We start from the raw sequence: 20,023 nt of genomic DNA on the forward strand, positions 1-20,023 counted from the left end.
ATTAGGCTCCACCAGGAACCATTAAAAAGATGAGGGCTTTTTAAGCACCTTCTCAGATTAAATTGCAAGGGAATATCTAGAGAAATATAGGTGACATTCATGTGAATACCAAACAAATATATTATAACAGGTGATGGGACAGTAAACTCCAAATTTTTTCTGACCAAAAAAATTGGCAACTGAACACTTTTTTATCAGGAAATGTTATTTTTAGAGTAGAATGGTTTTGCAGGAATGTGAGAAGATTAAAACCATTTTTCATTTCAAAGGTTTACATCATTTAGTTTCAATCAGGTTGAAATGGTTCATGAAGATTGAAATACTTTGCTTCAACAGTCTTACTATAAAAAATACTTTTTAAAAGTATTCTTACGAAGTATTTAAAAATACTTTAAAAATATTAATTGTAACATGCACCCATTATATTTACTATTCTTGAGATAAAGAAATTATGAAAATTACAACTTTAAGGTATTATGCTTCATTGCTATTTAGATGCATTGACATCAAGTCACTTGGAAGCACTTGAAATTTTCATTTTTTTAATGTTTTCAAAATTTTACTTCTTCTAGTAAGACTAAAAAGTAAAGAAATCCCAAATGTCAAAATTTCCTGCAGAGCAGAAATTCTCGTTCTTTAAACAAGTGTGTAAGTATAGAGGAATTGACAGAAACTCTCTGGAACCCAGTAGGATACTTTCTGTTTGTAGTTATCATTTCTCTGCTTGTTTTCAGCCCTTAGCATGTTGATGGATGCTTAGCACTGATTCTTTCAAAACAGACACTTAAATACTGGTGCTTAAAAGTGCAAGTGCAGTCACATTCCATTGCTCTGTATTTACACTTTCCATTTAGGATTTGTGGGATTCAGCAAAGTAATAAATCATCTCCAGCAGAAGTGATATTCTATTGCTTGTATTCTGAACCTGCCCTGGATCTCCAGGCTTAGATAAGGATCTGATTGTGTGAATACCAAATCATAATTAGTTGAGAAATTATTGCGTAAAGTAATATCATGTTGAAGGGTAAAGTAATACAATTTATTAAATCACATAGTTACCAATATTTGTATACAAAAATATTGCCTAAAAGGTACAATATAATTTTTACCTTTTAAAAGGAACCCAGGATATTCAGATTAACCTCATCATGTTCTTCACCTCAAAGCGAATTTCAGTCTTCATCAGCTCCTAATGAACACCTTTTCTGAGTTCTGGATTACTTTTATATCATTTGAGCCTGGGTTACACTAAACATTCAATTCATTGACATAATTATGGCTCTCTAGCCCACGTCAGATTCTGATTTCCTTCCCGTTTTGAAATTTAGCACAGCATAATATCCCCTTTGCTTGGCTAAAAAAGAAAATGAAGATTCTGGCCTTCAATTTGAAAATAATAATAAATTGGACCTGTACACATGCAAAACAGCAAGTCATAGCCTAATAAATCTGAACATGGAGCAAGTGAGAAGTGTACAATAGTTGTTATAGCAATTTTCTGTTATTTCTAGGAAATCAACACAATATTTTATATAATTCCTTATTTATTTTTGCACAAAGTCTTTCTAAAAGTTAAACCAATAATACCTGGAAAAACAATGGAATATTTTTTCAGAAATTAAAATGATAAGGTATGACCCAGTTGCCCTACTTCTCCTTGTCTCCAGAATAATTTACAGAATCCTTTTAACTCACCTAGTCCAAAGAATATAAAGTCACTATCACCATATTGTATCTGTGTTGGTGCATATTTTAAGAGGATTGTTGTTCCATTTGAGTACATAAACTCACACTCTTTATTTTTTTGCAAGAAATAATTAAAATTCAGGGGTGTAGAAAAGTATGGATTACTAGAATAAGAAGCCACAGTATAAATAAAAGATCAGCTTCAAGTTTTACAAGAATAAAAGTTTCCTGGGAGGGAGTAGTAGAATAAAGCTTGCTTAAAAGGTTGTTTGTGTCAAGTGACAGGCAAAGAATTTGAGAAGTGACGTAAAGTATTTCAGAAGCAGTGAGTGATAGATCAACTTTATAATATTAAAAATGTCCATGTTTACATGAAAAAGCAGTTTCTAGAACAGTATTAAATTAATTTTAAATTATGAAAGCACAGCTGACGGGTGTCAAGTTGCAGCTCAGTGATAAGTTACGCACCACTGGGCTGGACTGCGTATCTTGACCATGTGCTTGCTTTTAGCTCCCTTTCTTAGCGAAAGCCTCAGGCACTGCAGGTTGCAAGAGCAGTGTGTTCAAAGGGGACCAAGTACAAATAACAAATTGCAAATAAATAATATTTTAAGCACGTGGCAATAAAAAGGGTGCTAGATAGGCCAAAATATTGTTGCCTTTATAAACCAGAAAATTAAGACATCATTCACTCTGCACAATTTGGTCATCTTTTTCTATGACACTGAATTTTCTTAGGAAGCACCTTATTGCTTTTGTTATTTCAGAGGGAAATGCTGCTGAACTGGGAAGTGAGGTGGAGAAGTCAAGTAGAGGGAAGAAATGACACTAAAGTCAAAGGAGACCACACATAATGTGAGACAAATTTGGAAAAGAATTAAATAAAAGAAAAAACATATAATCAAAATAACACTGAGATGTGTTCTCAGAAGATTGTCTCAGATAATCAAAGGCTAAACCAGGCTATTGCAGGAGTGAATTACCCTGGAAAAAAATGGGACATCTGTTCATCCCCTCCTGTAAATAAACCACAGACTGGAACATAAACTGCTACTCCAATCCCATGCATGAAGAAATGAAAATTAACAGATTATCCATCTGAATTTGCTGCCTCTGCGGGCCTCCCTTCTGTCCAAGAATAGCACAAAAATACTTCATCCACATATGGGTCTAAAAAGATGATCTTTAATCTATACATTATTAGCATTGTGGTGATCAACACAGGAATACAGGAAATTTAAAAAGCCAAGTGATTGTATTTAGTAAATGCAAATAAAATATTTGCATATATTTGTATAAAAAACCAAACTGTAACATACAGTTCTTCAAGGAATCTAGTTTCCTAAAGGTGAATGAGCGTGCCAAATGGACTGGGAGGAGGAATTCAAATGGAAAGATGTGAGAGAGACCTAGGAAATTTTAAAGAGCACTTGGCAGATGGTTTAAGAACCCAAATCCCACAACTGAAAAAGACCAAATAGGCTATAAACAGCTAATCTCGTTTAGAAGGAAAGTCAATTCTCTGTGGCTTAAATTTATAATAAAGGAGAGAAAGGAAAAATGGATGGTAAAGATCATAAATCAGAAGTGAAGAAATTGGAAAAAAGTGATGGAGGAAGTAAAAAGGGCAAAAGGAAAATCTGTAGTCATGAGAGGAGAGGGCAAGAAGGTTTCTGAAAGTATATTGAGGACATAAAAAATCTTCTGCTCCAAATAGAAATGATTTACTTGTTAGCAGTGATGTAAAAAGGACTATTCAATACAGATTTCTGTTGTATACTTGGGGCAAAGCCAGATGATTTAGTCACATCTATGATGTTTATGATGATTGTGAAGTACCACTCTACTAATAGCTAAGAAGGATATTAAACAACATAATCTAGAGCTAAATATTTTTGTATCAGCATGTTCAGGTGACCAACATTTAAGTATTTGGAAGGAGATGGCCATAAACACTCCTAATCATTAATGCTGATTTTTAATAAGTCTCAGAGCTCTAAAGGAAAATGCATCAAGCTAGAAGCTAGATAATGCTATGCTAGTATTTAAAGACAACAAACAAGAAAATCTGTCATCCTGACATTAGTGCCAGGGAAAATACTGGCATGACTGATACAGGACTCCATAAAAAATTAATGAATGATAATGTAATTAATTTTATTTAATGTGGTTTACATAAAATAGATCTTGTCAAAGTAGCTTGTTTTTATCAATTTATCTGTTAAAAGATAGCAAATCAGAATGACCTCTGTTTTGTGTTATTGAAAAGTTTTGATCAGGTGATTACGTAAGTCCTTTGTCAACTTTTTTATTGACAAAAGCTGCAAGGAAATGTAATTTATTAAATCTCCTTTAGTCTGAGCAGGCATGTGGTTATACTATTATTGCTACATTCCTGGTTACCTTTAACTCTCGTACTCCAGAAGAGATCAGTCTACTTTAAGCAAATACAAGAGAAAGAATATTTTGGTTTTCACTGAATAATAAAAAAACCCCACAACCTAAAATGCTTTTTATGGATAGCTATTACATCCTATTAGAAATAGCAATATTTTACTTCCTTGAGATATTTGATGAGGCTTCTGCTTATAGCTCCTTCTAATATCCTTCATGCACATATTATTTTTCATCTAAAGTGCAGTGAGAGGTACCTATAAACAACACTACATTTATCTCAAGTGCATATTAAAATGACTCTTTTTAGCGATGAACTTGTTCTCTGGTACAGCACTTCAAAGTTGCTGTGTAGTGGTCTGCTTATTCAGCTTTCCTTTATGTAAACCTATGGACATAGCACAACAGTTTGTAACAGGTTTATTCTTTCATGCTTTATTGTCATTCCCTCAGCACTATCATAATTATCAAGAATCAACTGATTATACAGCTAAATCAAATTTAGGCTTAATTCAGATGTCTGGCATATTTCCTCTTGTTTCGATGGGCTTATAAAGAGTTAGATGTGCTAGTTAAACATATATCTGTAAGTGCTGATTCAGCGTCCTCCCTGCTCCTTTCAGAAATCGCTCCATTCCTCTTTGCCTTCAGTTCTTTATTTGTAAAATGATATAATGGTAAAAATAACCTGTTTCATAGGAAGCCTGAGACCTGCCTGTGGAAAGTGCTGCGTAAAATGTATGTACGATCATTTCTACTATCATTTTTGTTACTCTGAAAGTCTGATGACCACACTGAAGAAAGTTTGAGGCCAGGCTTTGGACTCATCTGTTGAATTCTTGGATAATTCAGACTCTAGCTCTTTTCCTTAAAATGTAGGTGATTTTGTATTCTGCCTGCTACAGTTAGAACAAAGAACAATGTGGTGAGACACGCTTCAAAAAGATGTGGAAAAGGCTTAAATATTTTTTAAATAAGACTACAAGCAATACTGAAAGTTTTGGAAGGAGCTAGTCTTGCACAGGGTCTGTAATATCAGCTTCTTCTCTTTAAGCTGCTTAAATGAGAAGGAGAAAGAAATAAAATATATGAGATGATGTCTTTTCTCTGGCTAAGAAAGAAAGCCTGACACTCACATGAGCAAGCTAATATATGGAGATGCAGTGAAGGTACAGTCCCTGCCCCAACTTTCTTACCATTCAAATGTGTTGCTTTTAATAGGTAAATTACTCTGTGTTCCAAAATGGCACTGAATATGTCTAATCAAATTGTGCAGTGCACAGCCAGCCTGTTGGAGCAAAGGACAATAAATTCACTGGAAATAATATAAACGTGGGTGGCCAAGTGGAGCATATGCTGGACCCACAAATAGCTCAGGCCTTCAGACGAGCAAATTGGTATCACAAAGTGGCCATTCTGTCCTCTCCCCTGTGGAGATGGCCCCCATAAAATCCATCTGTTTTAACTTTACTTGGGGGATTCTCATGAGCAGTGCAAATGCACCCTGAAATTCATTTGTCCAGCCTCATACTTTGGGCAATGCATGAAATCAGTTTGATTAGCAGGAATATTTGCGGATCTGGTTGACCAGTAAAAAGCTCCCACAGAAAAGACATAGGTAAACACTAGCAGGTCTTGATGCTTTCTGGCATGGAGACCCAATGTACAAGATAAGACTGTCTTTCTACAAAGACTTAACAGGAGTGTCTATGAAGACATGCAAAAACAAGCCCTCCAAACAGCCATCTGTAATTTAACCTTCTGTTTGGATCTGTGATCAACATCTCATTCATTGATAGATGGATTCTCTAGGGCATGTCTGAGGACTGGCTTTCCCCCCCTCCTGCTGCCATCTCATTCCCTAACCCAATCATGCCAGGATATTTTCTTTCAGTCTTCCCATTCAATCCTGCTAACAATATTGAATCTGTTAGGAGTGACTATAACATAATCTACTCCAAAAAATGATCACTATTATACATTTCAAAGTGATCTATGGTTATTTATGGGTAAAACAAACAAAAAATTATCAGGTAGTTTTTGAGCTTCATATCTCATGGTTGATTTCTGTATGTAATAGCCTTTCCAATTTATTTTTAGGATTTCATTTACCATAGTAAAAGCAAATTCCTTTGTTGCTGTTTCCTCCCTTTCACTTAGAGAGCTAATACCGTAAGCTCCAGATATGAAGTCTAATTATATTTTCTAGTAACTATCATTCACATTTGATGGTCTGCAGTGTGAATTCATTTTACAAATAATGTAATTGGTTCCAACGTTGGGTTTACAGGCAAGAGAATAATTACTGAAAGTCGCGTTCCTTTTTTTCCTCATTTAATCCTTCTATGGTGAATTTGTTTAGAACTTAATTAAGGAGCTTTTCAGCAAAGTGCAAATCAATCTTTAAAGACAATCAGGCACTCAAACACTCACATTAGTTTATGGACTTTGATTCAGAGAAGGCTCTCTACACATGACAGGAGACATGTACCTAATGCTGACTGAAGAAAGCAGAGGTACATACTACATTTTTATCTGGGGCTGCAATGCATTACGGAATGATGAATATTTTGGAGGATGCGTTGTGAATGATATTCTGAAAAAATAGTCTGAATGTGAATGAAAAAAAATTGTTTAACTCATTCTAACCAGCCATTTTTTAACTTAATGCATGGTATTTTTTTTTTCCCCAAAGCTGCCTTCTATTTACAACAATGAAGTTACACTACTGTGAATAAGAACACGGCTTGCTTCTCAGTGTACTTGCAGCAACAGTTATTTGCCCCAGCATCTGAAATACAGTTATACTGAGAACCCCAGGTAGATCTATATAATGAGATGAGCGTGGCCCCTGGCAAAATGCTCAAAAGAAGAAGTAATGCTGTCCCCCAGTTCTGTGTTCCCTCTGGTCCTCAAACTGATTGAGAGAGCAATATAGAAAAAATGGTTCCTGAAGCCAGAGATGCCCTGGAGAGTGAGGGGTGGCAAATCTGGAAGGGAAATGCAGATTATGAAAACCTTCTCTGTATTCTTGTCAACGGTTTATAAACCCCCCCCAAATATCTTCCTCAATTTTCTTTCTGTTACATGTGCCAAAAGCCCACTATTGTAAAGTACTCTTTTATGCAACCTGTAGACATGAACACTGCCTGTAGCAATGAAAATGTACCCATAGCACCCATTTCCTCTGTCTATCAAAAGTCTATGTCTGAGACAGACACCCTTAATGGGTATTGTCTGCAGACAATGAAAAAAAAGAGGTACTTTTACATCTCACTTTATCCCACTTGTTTCAGCTGCTTTAAGAAGAGGTGATTAGGTCCCTAAAAGTGCTTATTACTTTCCAGTGGTTATAAAGAAAATCTAAGCAACTACTGTAGGCATCTAAATTTGATTAGATGAATAGCAATCCAGTGAAACATTCACCTGCACAGGGAGGAATAGAAATCAGGATCATAACTCTGGAAAGAAAGTAATCTCAGTACTGCAAATGCAGCCAGTGGTAAGTATGCTACAGGTGCTTGTAGGTCAGTGAAAAGCAAGTACTGGCCACAATAAAGAAACAATTTTAAAAAAACAACCCAACATTAAGAATGGGGAGAAATTGCTAAAGTACAGCTATTTGGCCACTGATATTTCATGTCTAGCAAAAGTAGGTAGTGAAGATACAGCTCCATTTAGTCATTTGGATCTCCTGATCATTCATACCAGAGTTCAGGAGGAAAAGAAGAGATTCAACAGTTTTTGAGTAGGTCTTAGACAGAGGACCCACCATGACTCAGGCCTGGTTGTATAAGTAAATCTTTCCACAACAGTGACTATTATTTTGTAGTCTTTTAATATTCTGTGTGGGCTTTTATGAAGAAGGGATGGGTTACTTTTGGATATGGCAATGTCCACACACAAATATACTTGAAAACCAGAGGAAGAATAGAACATGAGTCTAAAGATGAAATACAACTCCGTGGCAATGATATTTGTAGCAGGTGAAGGACAGAACACAAGATTGCTATTAAATAAATCATAATTTATTACATGTGCCTGTATTTGGATGCCCAGTTAAGTACCTAATTACATGAAAAATGCAATTGCCGTGTAAAGTGGTGTTAATTTTCAAGCACACCTGCTGAGCTTAGGGTTGTCATTCAGTTACCTGCTCAGTTGCGTGCTGTTGTGCACCACCTGTAGAAAATATTTGTGTGCCTGTCAGGAGGCTGGCACAGGTTATTAGTGAGGAAAACCATGGCTTTGCAGGTTCAGCAGGCAGTCCCATGGTCTATCCAACACAGCTGACAAATTTCATTATGATTCCTAACCAGAGCTCTGGCAGTGCAGCTTTTTTTGTTTTGATGAGGGGATGTGCAGGGAGAGCCGCCTTTTCTCTACTTCCTTGACACATGCTACATGCCATTAGAGAGCAAAAAATACTGCTAGAACTTCTATTCTTAGTGTTGGTCCATTTGCTTTGTTGATTATCATCCTAACTGTCAAAGAAGTGAAATGGCACTTCTTTGCAGTATCTGCACTGCATAGTACTAGCTTTCACATTGTTCTTTGTTTCCTTGACAGGTAGAAACTGTTTCTGTTTTTCCTCATGAATGCTTTATGTGTGATACCAAACAGCTCACGGTGACAGCTGAAACATAGCAAGCGGCACTAAAGGACATTTCTCAAATGTGTTTCTTTGCCCTTTCTTCACATTGAAGATGTTAATAAGCATCAAGACTACCTATATTTTTCTGTGGAGGATAGGATCTTTACTGCTTAAATATCTTTACACTCTTGTAAATATAACTTGGGTGACAGAAAGTGTGGATTCGTTCTGGGAAGGTTCTCTGGTTTCTTTTACAGCTTCAGCTTTAACATATTATTTAAAAAAGATTCTTTCTTGGACCAAAAGTAACATCATCTTACATATTCATCCATTTTACTGTAAATTGCAGGGAATGAGGTTGAGGGAATGGAGCACTATATGACTGGCCTGGCAAGGGGCAAATGAACAATGAGGGAGGGCATGTAAAGGGACGAGAAAAAGCTAAAAATGTGGTGGAGCAACCATTTCTTTCCAAGGGACTGAAGCCTAAGAGCTTTAAAGAGGACTTTGCAGCTGTCCTCCTTCAGAGTCTAGTTTGGTGAAGCGCTAGATGTTGGAGCTGATAGAAACTTTCTGAAGAAACATACAGATTTGACAGACTGTAAATATTTCTGATGAATACAGTTAAACTTTCAACAGGCACCAGGCGACAAGACAGTTCTTGCTGCTTTGGAGCTGCACCAGTTCCCAGAGCAACTGCATCTCTGGCCTTCTCCTCCTCATCCAAGGGAGTTTGCCTGTGCAGAGACATCAGGGTGGTTGAGAGGCAGCTCTTAAGCACCCTGAGCATCTGATTTATGGGCAGCCCAGCTCTCCCTACCTCCTCCAGATCAGTGCTCAGAGGCACATGTCTTGGGGTCCAGAAGTCTGAGAGCAAACAAGAAACTTCTGCTCTTAGTCTCCCAGCATTTATTTATTTTTCTCTCACAGGTGTTATCTGGCTTTTTAAAAAATACTGTACTTGAAGGACAGCTGATATGACAATGGTGGGAGATACCCACTACAGCTTTCCAGCACTCTTCACAGAACACAATCATGGACCCTGTAAGGCCTGTTTCCACCAAGGGCTCCTCCATGCCCCTCTGTTGTATTATGTCATCGCCACTAACTGGATGACTTCATTTTAGCTGGAGAAAAAAGAAGCTGCCACCTCTTTAGATCGTATAAAGCAACCACACAGTGTTTTTCACCTATTCGCTTTGTCTTCATCTACTGACAAAAGCTAGAGCTCTCTCCAGAAAGCAGTTCTCTCTCATGCGTTCATCATTTTCTTGACCCCTACAAGTTGAGGACTCTCTGCTTTCAGCCCTGTTTTGCAAACACAGATGCCTGTTGGCCTGTGCAGAGCTCTGCACCATGTGTAGACTGCTCCATATACCTGAGCTGCAGAAAGAAATATTTGCTGCTACGATTCTGGGTCAGCCTCCAATTTATCCTACTGATGCATGTTGCACTTTTGGCCTTGCAACCTGCATGTTGGAAAACAACAGCATGAGATGATGGCAGTGATTAGGATGTTGATCTTTAGGTGCTGGTGTACAGGCAAGTAGGCATAGATGTTGGCGGCTGAGCAGCAGTTTAAAAATTACTGTGATACCAAAGCCTTTCTTCAAGTCTAGCTTGCAAAAACAGCTTTCTGGGCTCCAAGGAAAATTTAGCATTTCCTGGTGTTGATACTATAGTTCTGAAGTTAATGGAAGAGCACAGGGCTACCTCCAAACCAAGGGGCAAGTGGATGCAGCAGTTTAGTTCTCAGTCCTGGTCCTCAAAGTTTCCAGACTGGGCATCTGGCTGAATGCACCAGAGATCCCTTCTGGCTTGTCAACCTGCCTTCCCCAAACACCACAGCACTGGAGAGGTGGTGAAGGGAGGAAGGCATTTCTGCCATGGAGCGTGGAAGCACAGACTTGAACTGGGAAGTTGCAAGGTTGGACATGACCTGCTGTATCCTAGAGAGCACAGTGAACTCAAAGGCAAGATAGCACCATTTTTTTTGCAGAGGATGTTTTTGACACTTTTTGGTTTGTGTCTTCTTCTCCTTCACTTTTCTTTATACTATCAGCAGTGCAAAACCAGGTAATAAAAAATGTAAAAAAGGCGAAGAATTTTGCTCCCTCCAACAGAAATTACCTGATTTATAGATATTCGAGGAGATGAAAAAAAATTGTGAAAGTAACCATAAGTTTCCTGATCAAATATTTCAGAAAGTAGTTCTCTCCTTTGAAAAACAAATGCAGTCTTAAAAAGCTACAAAACCAACACAGAAGCACACATACATCCATGCATACATTTGCAAGTGTAGAGATGTAAAATATATATTACACACACAAGCTCAGCTTTATTCCAGTATATGCCTATGGATTAAATTCCAACTGACTGAATTAAATAGGAAGATTTCAACTACATTAAATGGAGTCTAGTTTTGTGTATGTATTTGTACACAACAGAAGATTTGTGTATTCATAAGAATCTAAAAACCTATCACTCATGTGTAGGTACATATCAGCTAAATAGCAATGGCCCAGTCATGTTGTTTAGTTAGGCAAAAATAGCATTTTCAATCTCTTTTTGGGATGATAACTTTTTAAGTATATTTTTACTCTCCATATACATACTAACTTCACCAAAAGCAAGTAAATTGAGTAAGAGGAAATGCATCTGCTCTGTACATATTTAATCCCTTCTCTTTTGTTCTTTTCACACAGAGATTGAAAGATTTAAAACAAAGGGAATTTGCTCGAAATGTGGCTTCAAAGTCATGGAAAGATGAGAAGAAACAGGAAAAAGCACTCAAGCGGCTCCACCAGCTCGCAGAGTTACGGAAGCAGTCAGAATGGCAAGTATTTAAAATTTATATTACGTTTTAATGCCCTCTTCCCTCAGTCCCAGAAGAAATTTCCATATTTTTACTCCTACACTCTGTACAGAGATTGTGTGTACTGTAACCTGTTTTCAGCTGTCCCCAACTCCAAATGTTCCTGTTCTGCAAACCATAAAATTGAAAGCCCCTGAATTAATTACTTGCTATTTGAAGGTTTGTGTTTTTCTCTCCTGTAGCTAGTTAATCTCATCTCTTCTGAACTGAGTGGTTTGAAGATGCTTTTATAATATCACCTGAATAGACTAGTATAACTGTCTTATCATTTGATAGTAAGTGAAGAGGAGAGGAAAAACAACTTTTAGAGCATTTGTACTTAGTCTGTGAATCATTTTTGCTACCTCTAGTATACTGAGATTATTTTCACATTTGCTCTGTAGAGTAATGGAAGTATCATTATGTGAATGAAAAACAAGTAATTAACTGAGTTAAGTTTGCCCAATACTGTTAGCTCTATTGATGAATATTAAGGTACAGTACAACATTTGCACTAATAAGCCTTTATGTTTGAGAAATCTCCTTTGTTTAATGACATTGAATGCTTCAGTAGAATGGATTGACACTAGACCAATTGTTTATGTTAACCTACGACCATAATGAGTTAAGTAGATAATTAAACTGGCATTCTTTTAAATTCATATCAAGCTTACTGTACCCTGGAAATAATAACATTCAGAGTTTAATATATACTCATTTTGGCCTATGTAATTGCTTTTGAGTAATCTGCTGAAATACAGCAGTTTAGCACTAATGTATCACTTTTATGGTTACAACTCCATTTTCATACAAATCTACTGAAAGAAATGTAACTGCCTGTGGGAAGATGCCTTCATGCCCATGCACTTGAAGATGTAGTCTCAGATAGACCGATAAGGTCGGAAAGCCAGAGTGAGACTGGGAGGGAAAAAGTGGGTTTGCTTTTAGAAAGAGGCAGGAGCCCATAATCCTTTATGAAGAGCCTGGAAAGACAGTGCTTGCTATTCCTGTTCATAATGACTAATAGGTTCAAGGGTGGCTGAGAGCTGTGATCTTGGTGCAGGGGTAGCATTTCCAGTTGCTCAGGCAAGACAGAAAGTCAGCCTTTCTAAGCAAAAGTCTACACAACACACAATTGTTATTGTCCCTCAGTACTATGACTCGGGTTCCAACAGAGTTCCTTACAACAAGCTAATAAAATTTGACAACAAAATTACTGTTAATCTTGTGCACAGAAAAGCTGAAAATGCAAGTTTATTTTCCTGTTCCAAGGAGACTTTGAAAAGGATCTCTTTACATGTCTTCTCCAAGAGATAATTCCTTCTTGATGTACAAATAGGGGTGAATTTGTATCTCCTGATGCAAAATTTGTGGCAAATGCAAATATATTCTCAGAAATGCATACATATTCTCATACTCCAAGCTGACCCTACTCCAGAGAGTTTTTATGTCATTCCCACTGCTGAAGATCAATACATTTTTATAGCATTTATAAACCATGCTAGCCTATTTATAGATAGCTGTTATGCAGATCTGGCAGTCATAATTTACTTACATTTAATTAAAATATTATGTAATTTTTAATCAAACTCTTTACTGAAGCTGGTTCCAAAATTTTTTTCATGTAAGTGTACTGTACTACTGCATTGATAGCAAACGTAGATAATTGGTCTAATGAAATGCATGTTTAAAATATTACTCGGAATAACATTTGTATGGTGGGTATATATGTCTCATCTCTAATGGAAAATGGCAACAGACATTCCAATCTCAGTTAATTATATATTGCAAGAAATCAATGATTTACCATGTTTGGTATGGTCTTCTTAGAATAGTTTGGGTTTTTTTAAAGTACAAGAAAACTAAACCACAGGTTTTGGGCAGGGGAAAAATGTAATTAATGAAAGTAGAATATAGAAAGAGAAAATATGGCAAAGCAAGTCAAATGGTGGTTGATGATGAGAGCAATGAAGTTGCCGTTAATATTAATGGAAATCCACATTGTGTCCTTTTCCCCACCAATGTTTGGTGATAGTTTTAGCATTAATATCTCTTTGAATATTTCACAAAGTCATTTATTGTAGAAAAATTTAAAGATAAAATAAAAATCTACTCTTAAAAAAATCATACATGCACCCCCCCCCAAGCAAGCAGAATGCTGCCTTTTCTCTTACAGAGTTTGAGTCTGCATCTGCAAGTGTCTCATTTTGAACAAGGCACAATTTCCTTTGCAGTGGCCTTTCACAAAACCAAGACTTACCACAGACCAGAATGTCGTTGATGTAAATACAGAGTAAAGACAATACTGTTTATTCTGGATATACATGGGCATAACTCTGAACAAGAGCATTCATGTGTTGACTTCGAATCATATAATTTCCTGTATGTGAAGACTGTCTTGCCCATATAGAAACCCAAACTCAGGGCTAGACTGCACGTTTACCCTTTAGAAACTTTAGAAACTTAGTTTTCCCTCGTAACAGCATGAATGACACCCTTCTTTACCAGACAGACATTGTCAAATATGAGTTCTGTCTTAACTTGGTTGCTTAATACAGCTTTCTTTTTTCTTATTTATTACCTTACAGCATCACTGGGAGTGGACCATTGCTTAAAGCCCCCAGATTAGTCATGGAAAAGCAGCAATCGCCAGATGGCATTTTCCTGTACAAGGGCGGCAGTTTCACAGCCAGTTCTCAAAGAACTGCCATGCAAGGACAAGGTTTCTCCAGCAGCGTACTAGAGAAACAGCAGCTTATCATAAACAGGCACCAGTCCCCTACTGAAAGACCCCATGCACTTGGAAATCAAGTCTCACAAGTGTTCCCAGATAGCACTAATGCTTCTCAAAGGGTGGGAGTGTCTTTCTCGTTCTCTAAAAAATTCCCTTTGAAACTTGAGTCCTCCGCATCAGTCTTCAGTGAGAACTCCGAAGAAGGAAACGATTGTAGTGAATCCCCCAACCATAAAACAAAGCAAGCTCTTGAGGACTATTGTTCTGGCACACTTTTGGAGGAGGATGTAAAAGGAAGCTTGGATAAAGGGCCACCTATTACACAAGACCAAATGGGTTTGGATAACAGTGCATCAAGTCACATAGCTGCAAAACCTAAAATGCTAAAGGAAAATTGTAAAAGCAGTGGTAGAGAACTAGAAGAAAAGGTCAGTGCTCATCCTTCATTTTACAAAGTCAAAATGCAGCTTTCAAATTTGGATTTTTCTGGTTCACTCAGAGAGACAGAGCAAGAGTGCAAATTGAATGAGTCTGAGCAATTGTTGGAAACTCTCATTTCACCTTCTTACCGAGCTAGCAATTTTTGTACACAGCTGAACACCTACAAGCACAGCAATGCCCACCTGCCTGACCAGTTACCTGAGCTCCCACAACAGCCAGAACCTCAGCTGGCATGCGCAAGCAACATTAATGACAGTCCTGGGGTGGTAAAAAGAGAAAGATCTTTGGAGAGTTCAGAAACCACAAATGGGAATACAGAAATGCTTCCAAGGGAGATCATGGTTGAAGAGGTTAAACCCCAGTCATTGCCCTTCCTCCATGTAGTGAGCAAAGATGGCACCACTGCTCTTCAGTGGCCCACAGAATTACTTTTGTTTACAAAAACTGAGCCCTGTATTTCATATGGCTGTAATCCACTGTATTTTGACTTCAGACTCTCTTTAAATCACAGAGATGGTAAACAGCATGAAACAAACAAAGAAAGCTGTAAAGAGCACTCTATAAATAAGACTGCAGATGAAAATGAAGTCTCAGGTTTAATAAAACACAAGCAAATGTCCAATGAACAAGATAATCAGTTGTTGAAACCAAAGAAGATGAAAGGTTCCCTAAATCCAAGAAAGGCCAAGCAAAAAGCTGAGTCAGACATAGGGAAAGAAATGAATGAAAAAGGTCAAAAATACTTTGCAGATTATTTGAATGAAAATATACCCAAAGTGCCTGCTTACCTTGATGTCTCACAAAAGGATTATGTGACAGAAAAAAGTCTTCATACAACAACACTGAGAAGATCTTTAAAGCATCATTTTCATAGCTGTGAAAGAAAAAAAGAGAACATTAGAAATGAAAGCATTTCCTTTTCTGCTTTTATGTCTAGGATTAAAAAGTCTAAAGCTGCAAAATACCATTTAATTTATTCTGAGGAAAAATGTGAAAACCAAAATGACCGCACATCCATTCAAGATGTGCCCAGCTGCAGCAGTGACATAAGTGACAGTGGAAAAGACTCTAGTGGAAGTTTCCTTAGCTATAAATCCAGTTCAAACAGCAGGTATTCAGAAAATGAAGGTTGTGGAAGTTACACAAGATGCTGGAGATTCCCCTCTCCTCAAAAGTCCTCCTCTGACAGACATTCCAGTTATTCTGACACTTCAGTTAGCAGTACTGGTAGCTACATGAGCTACATGAATCCCACATCGAACAATCACAGCAGAAATCATTTGCTTTTTTGTTGTAAAAGAAAAAGCAAGACAGCTGAAAGGCACAAATGTAAACACAGAAAGCACAAGTGTATTTTCACTTCTGATGATACAGACGAGGATTATCTTTGTTGTAGTAGAAGTCACAGAATCAGAAACTGTACACAGAGGGGCACAATTAGATATCGAAGATGTTCAAGACATAAAGTTTTACAGCACAGAGACAGATCTAAACACAGCAGACGTAGACACCAGCATTTTGGCAAAGTGCACAGTAGAAGTAGAAGCTACCATAGCTCCAAAAGTTGTTCCACCAGAGATTCAAGAAACAGCGGAAGATCCTCTAGTAGCAGAATATCAAGAGGTAGCAGTTCAGGATCCTTCTCAAAAGAGATTGACAACTGTGACAACAAAACAAAAGAGGACACAGAAAGAGGTTCTAACACCAAACTGGGAAAAGCTGAAACTGCACATTATGACTCTTTGAATGTGAATGGTCAGTCAAAAAACCTTGCCAACCGCTCTTCTGAAACCCTGGCAAAAGACACATGTGGAAAAATAAAGTCACTGACAGCCAAGTTACTTTTAGAAAGAATGCAGTCCAAGAAAATCCAGGAACAAATGCACGATTCAGAGAAATTTTCAAACACGTGTGGGGTAGAACTGCAGGATCACTTGCAAAGTCACTTTGCTCTTCAGTTTTCACCATCGGTAGATGACATTGCAATGTTACCTTTGCCAGAGAAACTGCTAAGCATAGGTAAAAATGACACAGGGCATAATGAAATCAGTTCGTTGGAAACCAGTGTGAAGAAAAACAACTTTGGAGCATCAGAGATAACTAATGTTGCTCTTTCAACAGGCACTGATTATGATCATTGTCTTTTTAAAGACATCGTTCAAATAGGAACAGGCTATCAGAGCCCGAGCACAAAAAGGAACACAGCAATAAAGGAACAATCCAATCTCTTCATTAGTGAAGTGCAACCCTTTATACAAAGCTGTGACCCAGTACCAAATGATTTCCCTGGTGCTTTTCCCTCTCAAAGATATTCTGCTGTTGCTAATTCAACAGACACCAAAGAAGAACTACATGATATAGACATGGACTCAAACCAAGCAGAAGGCAGTTCAGACTCTCTTTGTGACAATGCTATGCAGAAGTATGGTGACACAGTAAATGACCCAGAAGTGTACAGTAAATCCACCTCCCCTCCTTTAACGCAGCAGCCAATCACGTTTTCACCAGAGGAAGCAGACAAATACAGGTTGCTGCAGCTGCAAGCCCAGCAGCATATGCAGAAACAACTTCTGGCAAAACACCTAAAAATTTTGCCTGCCCCAGGACCAGCTGCCTTGTCTGCAACACCAGCAGTTCCGGCCCTCCCTGTTCAACAGCATGCTACTGTCACCACCATCCACCACACTCTGCTGCAACGCTTTGCTATCTCGGCATCTGTACATCCCCACGGCAGCCATCTCTCCCTGGCACACCTCCACCCCCTCTCTCAGGCACCTTTCGCCCCCATATCACTTTCCCCATTAGCACCAGCCCTCATTCCCACCCACCCTGCTCTGCTGACAGGACACCCATTGCACTTGGTCTCCACCACCCCCCTCCAACCTTCCCTGCTGACCTTCCCCGCACTGCCACACACTGCATATATCCCAGCCTTATTTACACCACACCTGAATGCAGCCACACCTTCTGCTATAAATCCAAATCCCTTGGTTCATCCATTATTCCAAGGGCGAGAGCCCCATCACCATTCTTGCTCTAGCCAGACCCAACAGCTACCGACAATAAAAGATGTTTTCAGTGTTTCTAGCTATTTAAACTAGCCCAAAAGATTACACCATGGCTCCAAACCCAAATTTGAATAAAATAAATTACTCAGTGTTCAATCACATGTCTGAGGGGAAATCTACTGTTTTGCTGAGAGCACAATGGCAAATATTTTAAAGTCCACATTCTGGCTGACAGCATATGAATGCTGATTTAGTTCTCATATTACTCAGTAAAAGCTGTTTTAAAGCCTTTTATGACACTATCACAAGGAGGACAGGGTCCAGCTCGTGTCATTCTACAGAAGGTTTGGAAAGAATAGCCTGAAGTGAAGTCTGTGAGTCTCAAGTAGGAACAGTACCACAGCACCCAGACACAACATGACCAAGAATGTCAACACTGATGAGTGCTTTAAAGTAGCGCAATTTAAGGTACAGCAATCTTGACACACCTTAGAGGTTTGCTTTTCTGAGTGTGTATATGTATTGGCATAGTACTTGGTCTGGTTAAGGTATTTCAGACTGAGCAGAAAAGAAGGTATCTGGGACCACAAGTCCCTGGTTCTGTCTCCTGGACAAAATAAATTGGGGAGCCTCAGAGTGAGGGGTGATGAGTTAACACTGGAAGAACAGGGTCACAACAACATCTCAAAGATACTTTAGTGATTTTATCCCTGGGATATGTTGCTTGGACAGTGTAAAGGGCCACAGTCTGGCCACAGGTACATAACAAAAATTTCCCTTAGTGTAGGGGACTCTGTGCTGGCACAAGCAGGCTGCTACTTTTCTCCCTGAGCCAAGCATCCAAGAAGGCAAGGGAAAGAAGGGGATGAAGCCAAGTTCTTTGGCATTGCCTGCCTGTGGCTGTAGCATAGGGTATGACGGGGGTGGGCTGCAGCAGCCCAGAGTTGCCAAGCAGCTAGTGCTGTCCTTGAACCTCAGAGGTCCTTGGCCAAGACTGCAACACTTCTTTCCTACCAAACAGAGCTCTGATGTGTGGGAGAATCTTGCCCAAAGAATGTGTAAATATGTTTCATCCCTTTCACAAACAACACAAACAATTGGCTGGTCCTATAAAATCGTGCTGATATTCATAAAAATGCAGAAGCAAAATTCTGAGCGGAAACTGGCTCTGCAGGTCAAGTCTCATAGACAACCACGCCACAGTTCTCAGCATTTCAAGGTATATTGAATCTAAACAAATAAGTCTAGATTCTCGCATGGCTTCCCAAACTCTTAATATACAAATTGAAGCTCTGAATCTGCAACGTTTGAATGCATGTATCCAACCTTCAGGGTAATGCGTGGTTGAAATTGCTAGTAATAACTGTGTATCTGGAAATAGATGACGGCTTCAGCATCTCTTTGAATGGCACATTTTGACTATTTTTATAATGTTTCTAACTCAACATGGGATATTTAGCATGAAATTGAGTTCATATTTGTGGTTAGACTGCAGGCATGCTTCCCAATATAATTGGACAGTGAAGTGTCCGACAAACAGTATCTGTTTGTTTGGATTAGAAACATTTGAAATAATTTCAGTTCATTTGAAATAATTTCAATTCATTTGCAATAATGTAGTGCACAATTAATAATGTATCTTTCAAAATCGATATAAAACACATTAAAAAACCTGTGGATGATTTTATTCCATTATATTAGGCTATCTGAAGAAACTGAAAAATCTAACTGCAATTAAGTTGAGTATTTAAAATACAACTTAGCACCAATTTTCTAACAGTTTTAATCAAATTAGATTTATCCATTGCAATAAAATGCAATTGCCTTAATTTCTAAAAGCAACTGCTTCAGCATAAACTGGTATTATGCCAAACTTTTCAAATGGCTTTACAAGTTGTGACTGCTTGTCTTGCAGTTGATTTTCAAAGTTAAAGTTTCTTTCAATACTTAACATTTTAGCCATCAAATAAAAGCTGTCAGGAAAAAATCTGGAGACTGAGCAGAAGCAAAACATTTTTGTATTGAAAAAGGTTGGTGAAACCAGCACTCTCAAATATTGTTTGGTTTTATTCCCAGATGATTTATTCATTTCATTAACAAAATGGATTCATGCCATTTTGGAGTTACTTATCTTTATGGTTTAATTTTCTCATTTTAATTGCAGGAAACTTCTTTAATTGAAATTATTGCTTCAGAATTAAGGAAGTGTTGGGAATTTGGGAATTTGGGAAAGTTGTTAAAAATAAATATTTCCACAGTTTTAAAATTCTTCCTTTCATTTTTGGCTGAAAATCTTCCCAAAATTAGATCTG

General features: G+C 38.0%; 1 protein-coding gene across 1 annotated transcript in view; it reads left to right on the forward strand.

The window, feature by feature from the left end:
• The window catches only part of ZNF804B (zinc finger protein 804B), a 238,487-nt gene extending 220,683 nt beyond the window's left edge, over positions 1-17,804 (forward strand). Inside the window, exons 3-4 of the mRNA XM_059819058.1 lie at positions 11,380-11,510; positions 14,117-17,804. Of these exons, the coding sequence (XP_059675041.1) occupies positions 11,380-11,510; positions 14,117-17,804 (3,819 nt within the window). The remainder of the gene's footprint in view (positions 1-11,379; positions 11,511-14,116) is intronic.
• The last annotated feature ends 2,219 nt before the right edge of the window (positions 17,805-20,023 follow it).

The sequence above is a fragment of the Gavia stellata genome, chromosome 6 (genome assembly GCF_030936135.1).
Source record: "Gavia stellata isolate bGavSte3 chromosome 6, bGavSte3.hap2, whole genome shotgun sequence".
In the NCBI taxonomy this organism is placed as follows: Eukaryota; Metazoa; Chordata; class Aves; order Gaviiformes; family Gaviidae; genus Gavia; species Gavia stellata.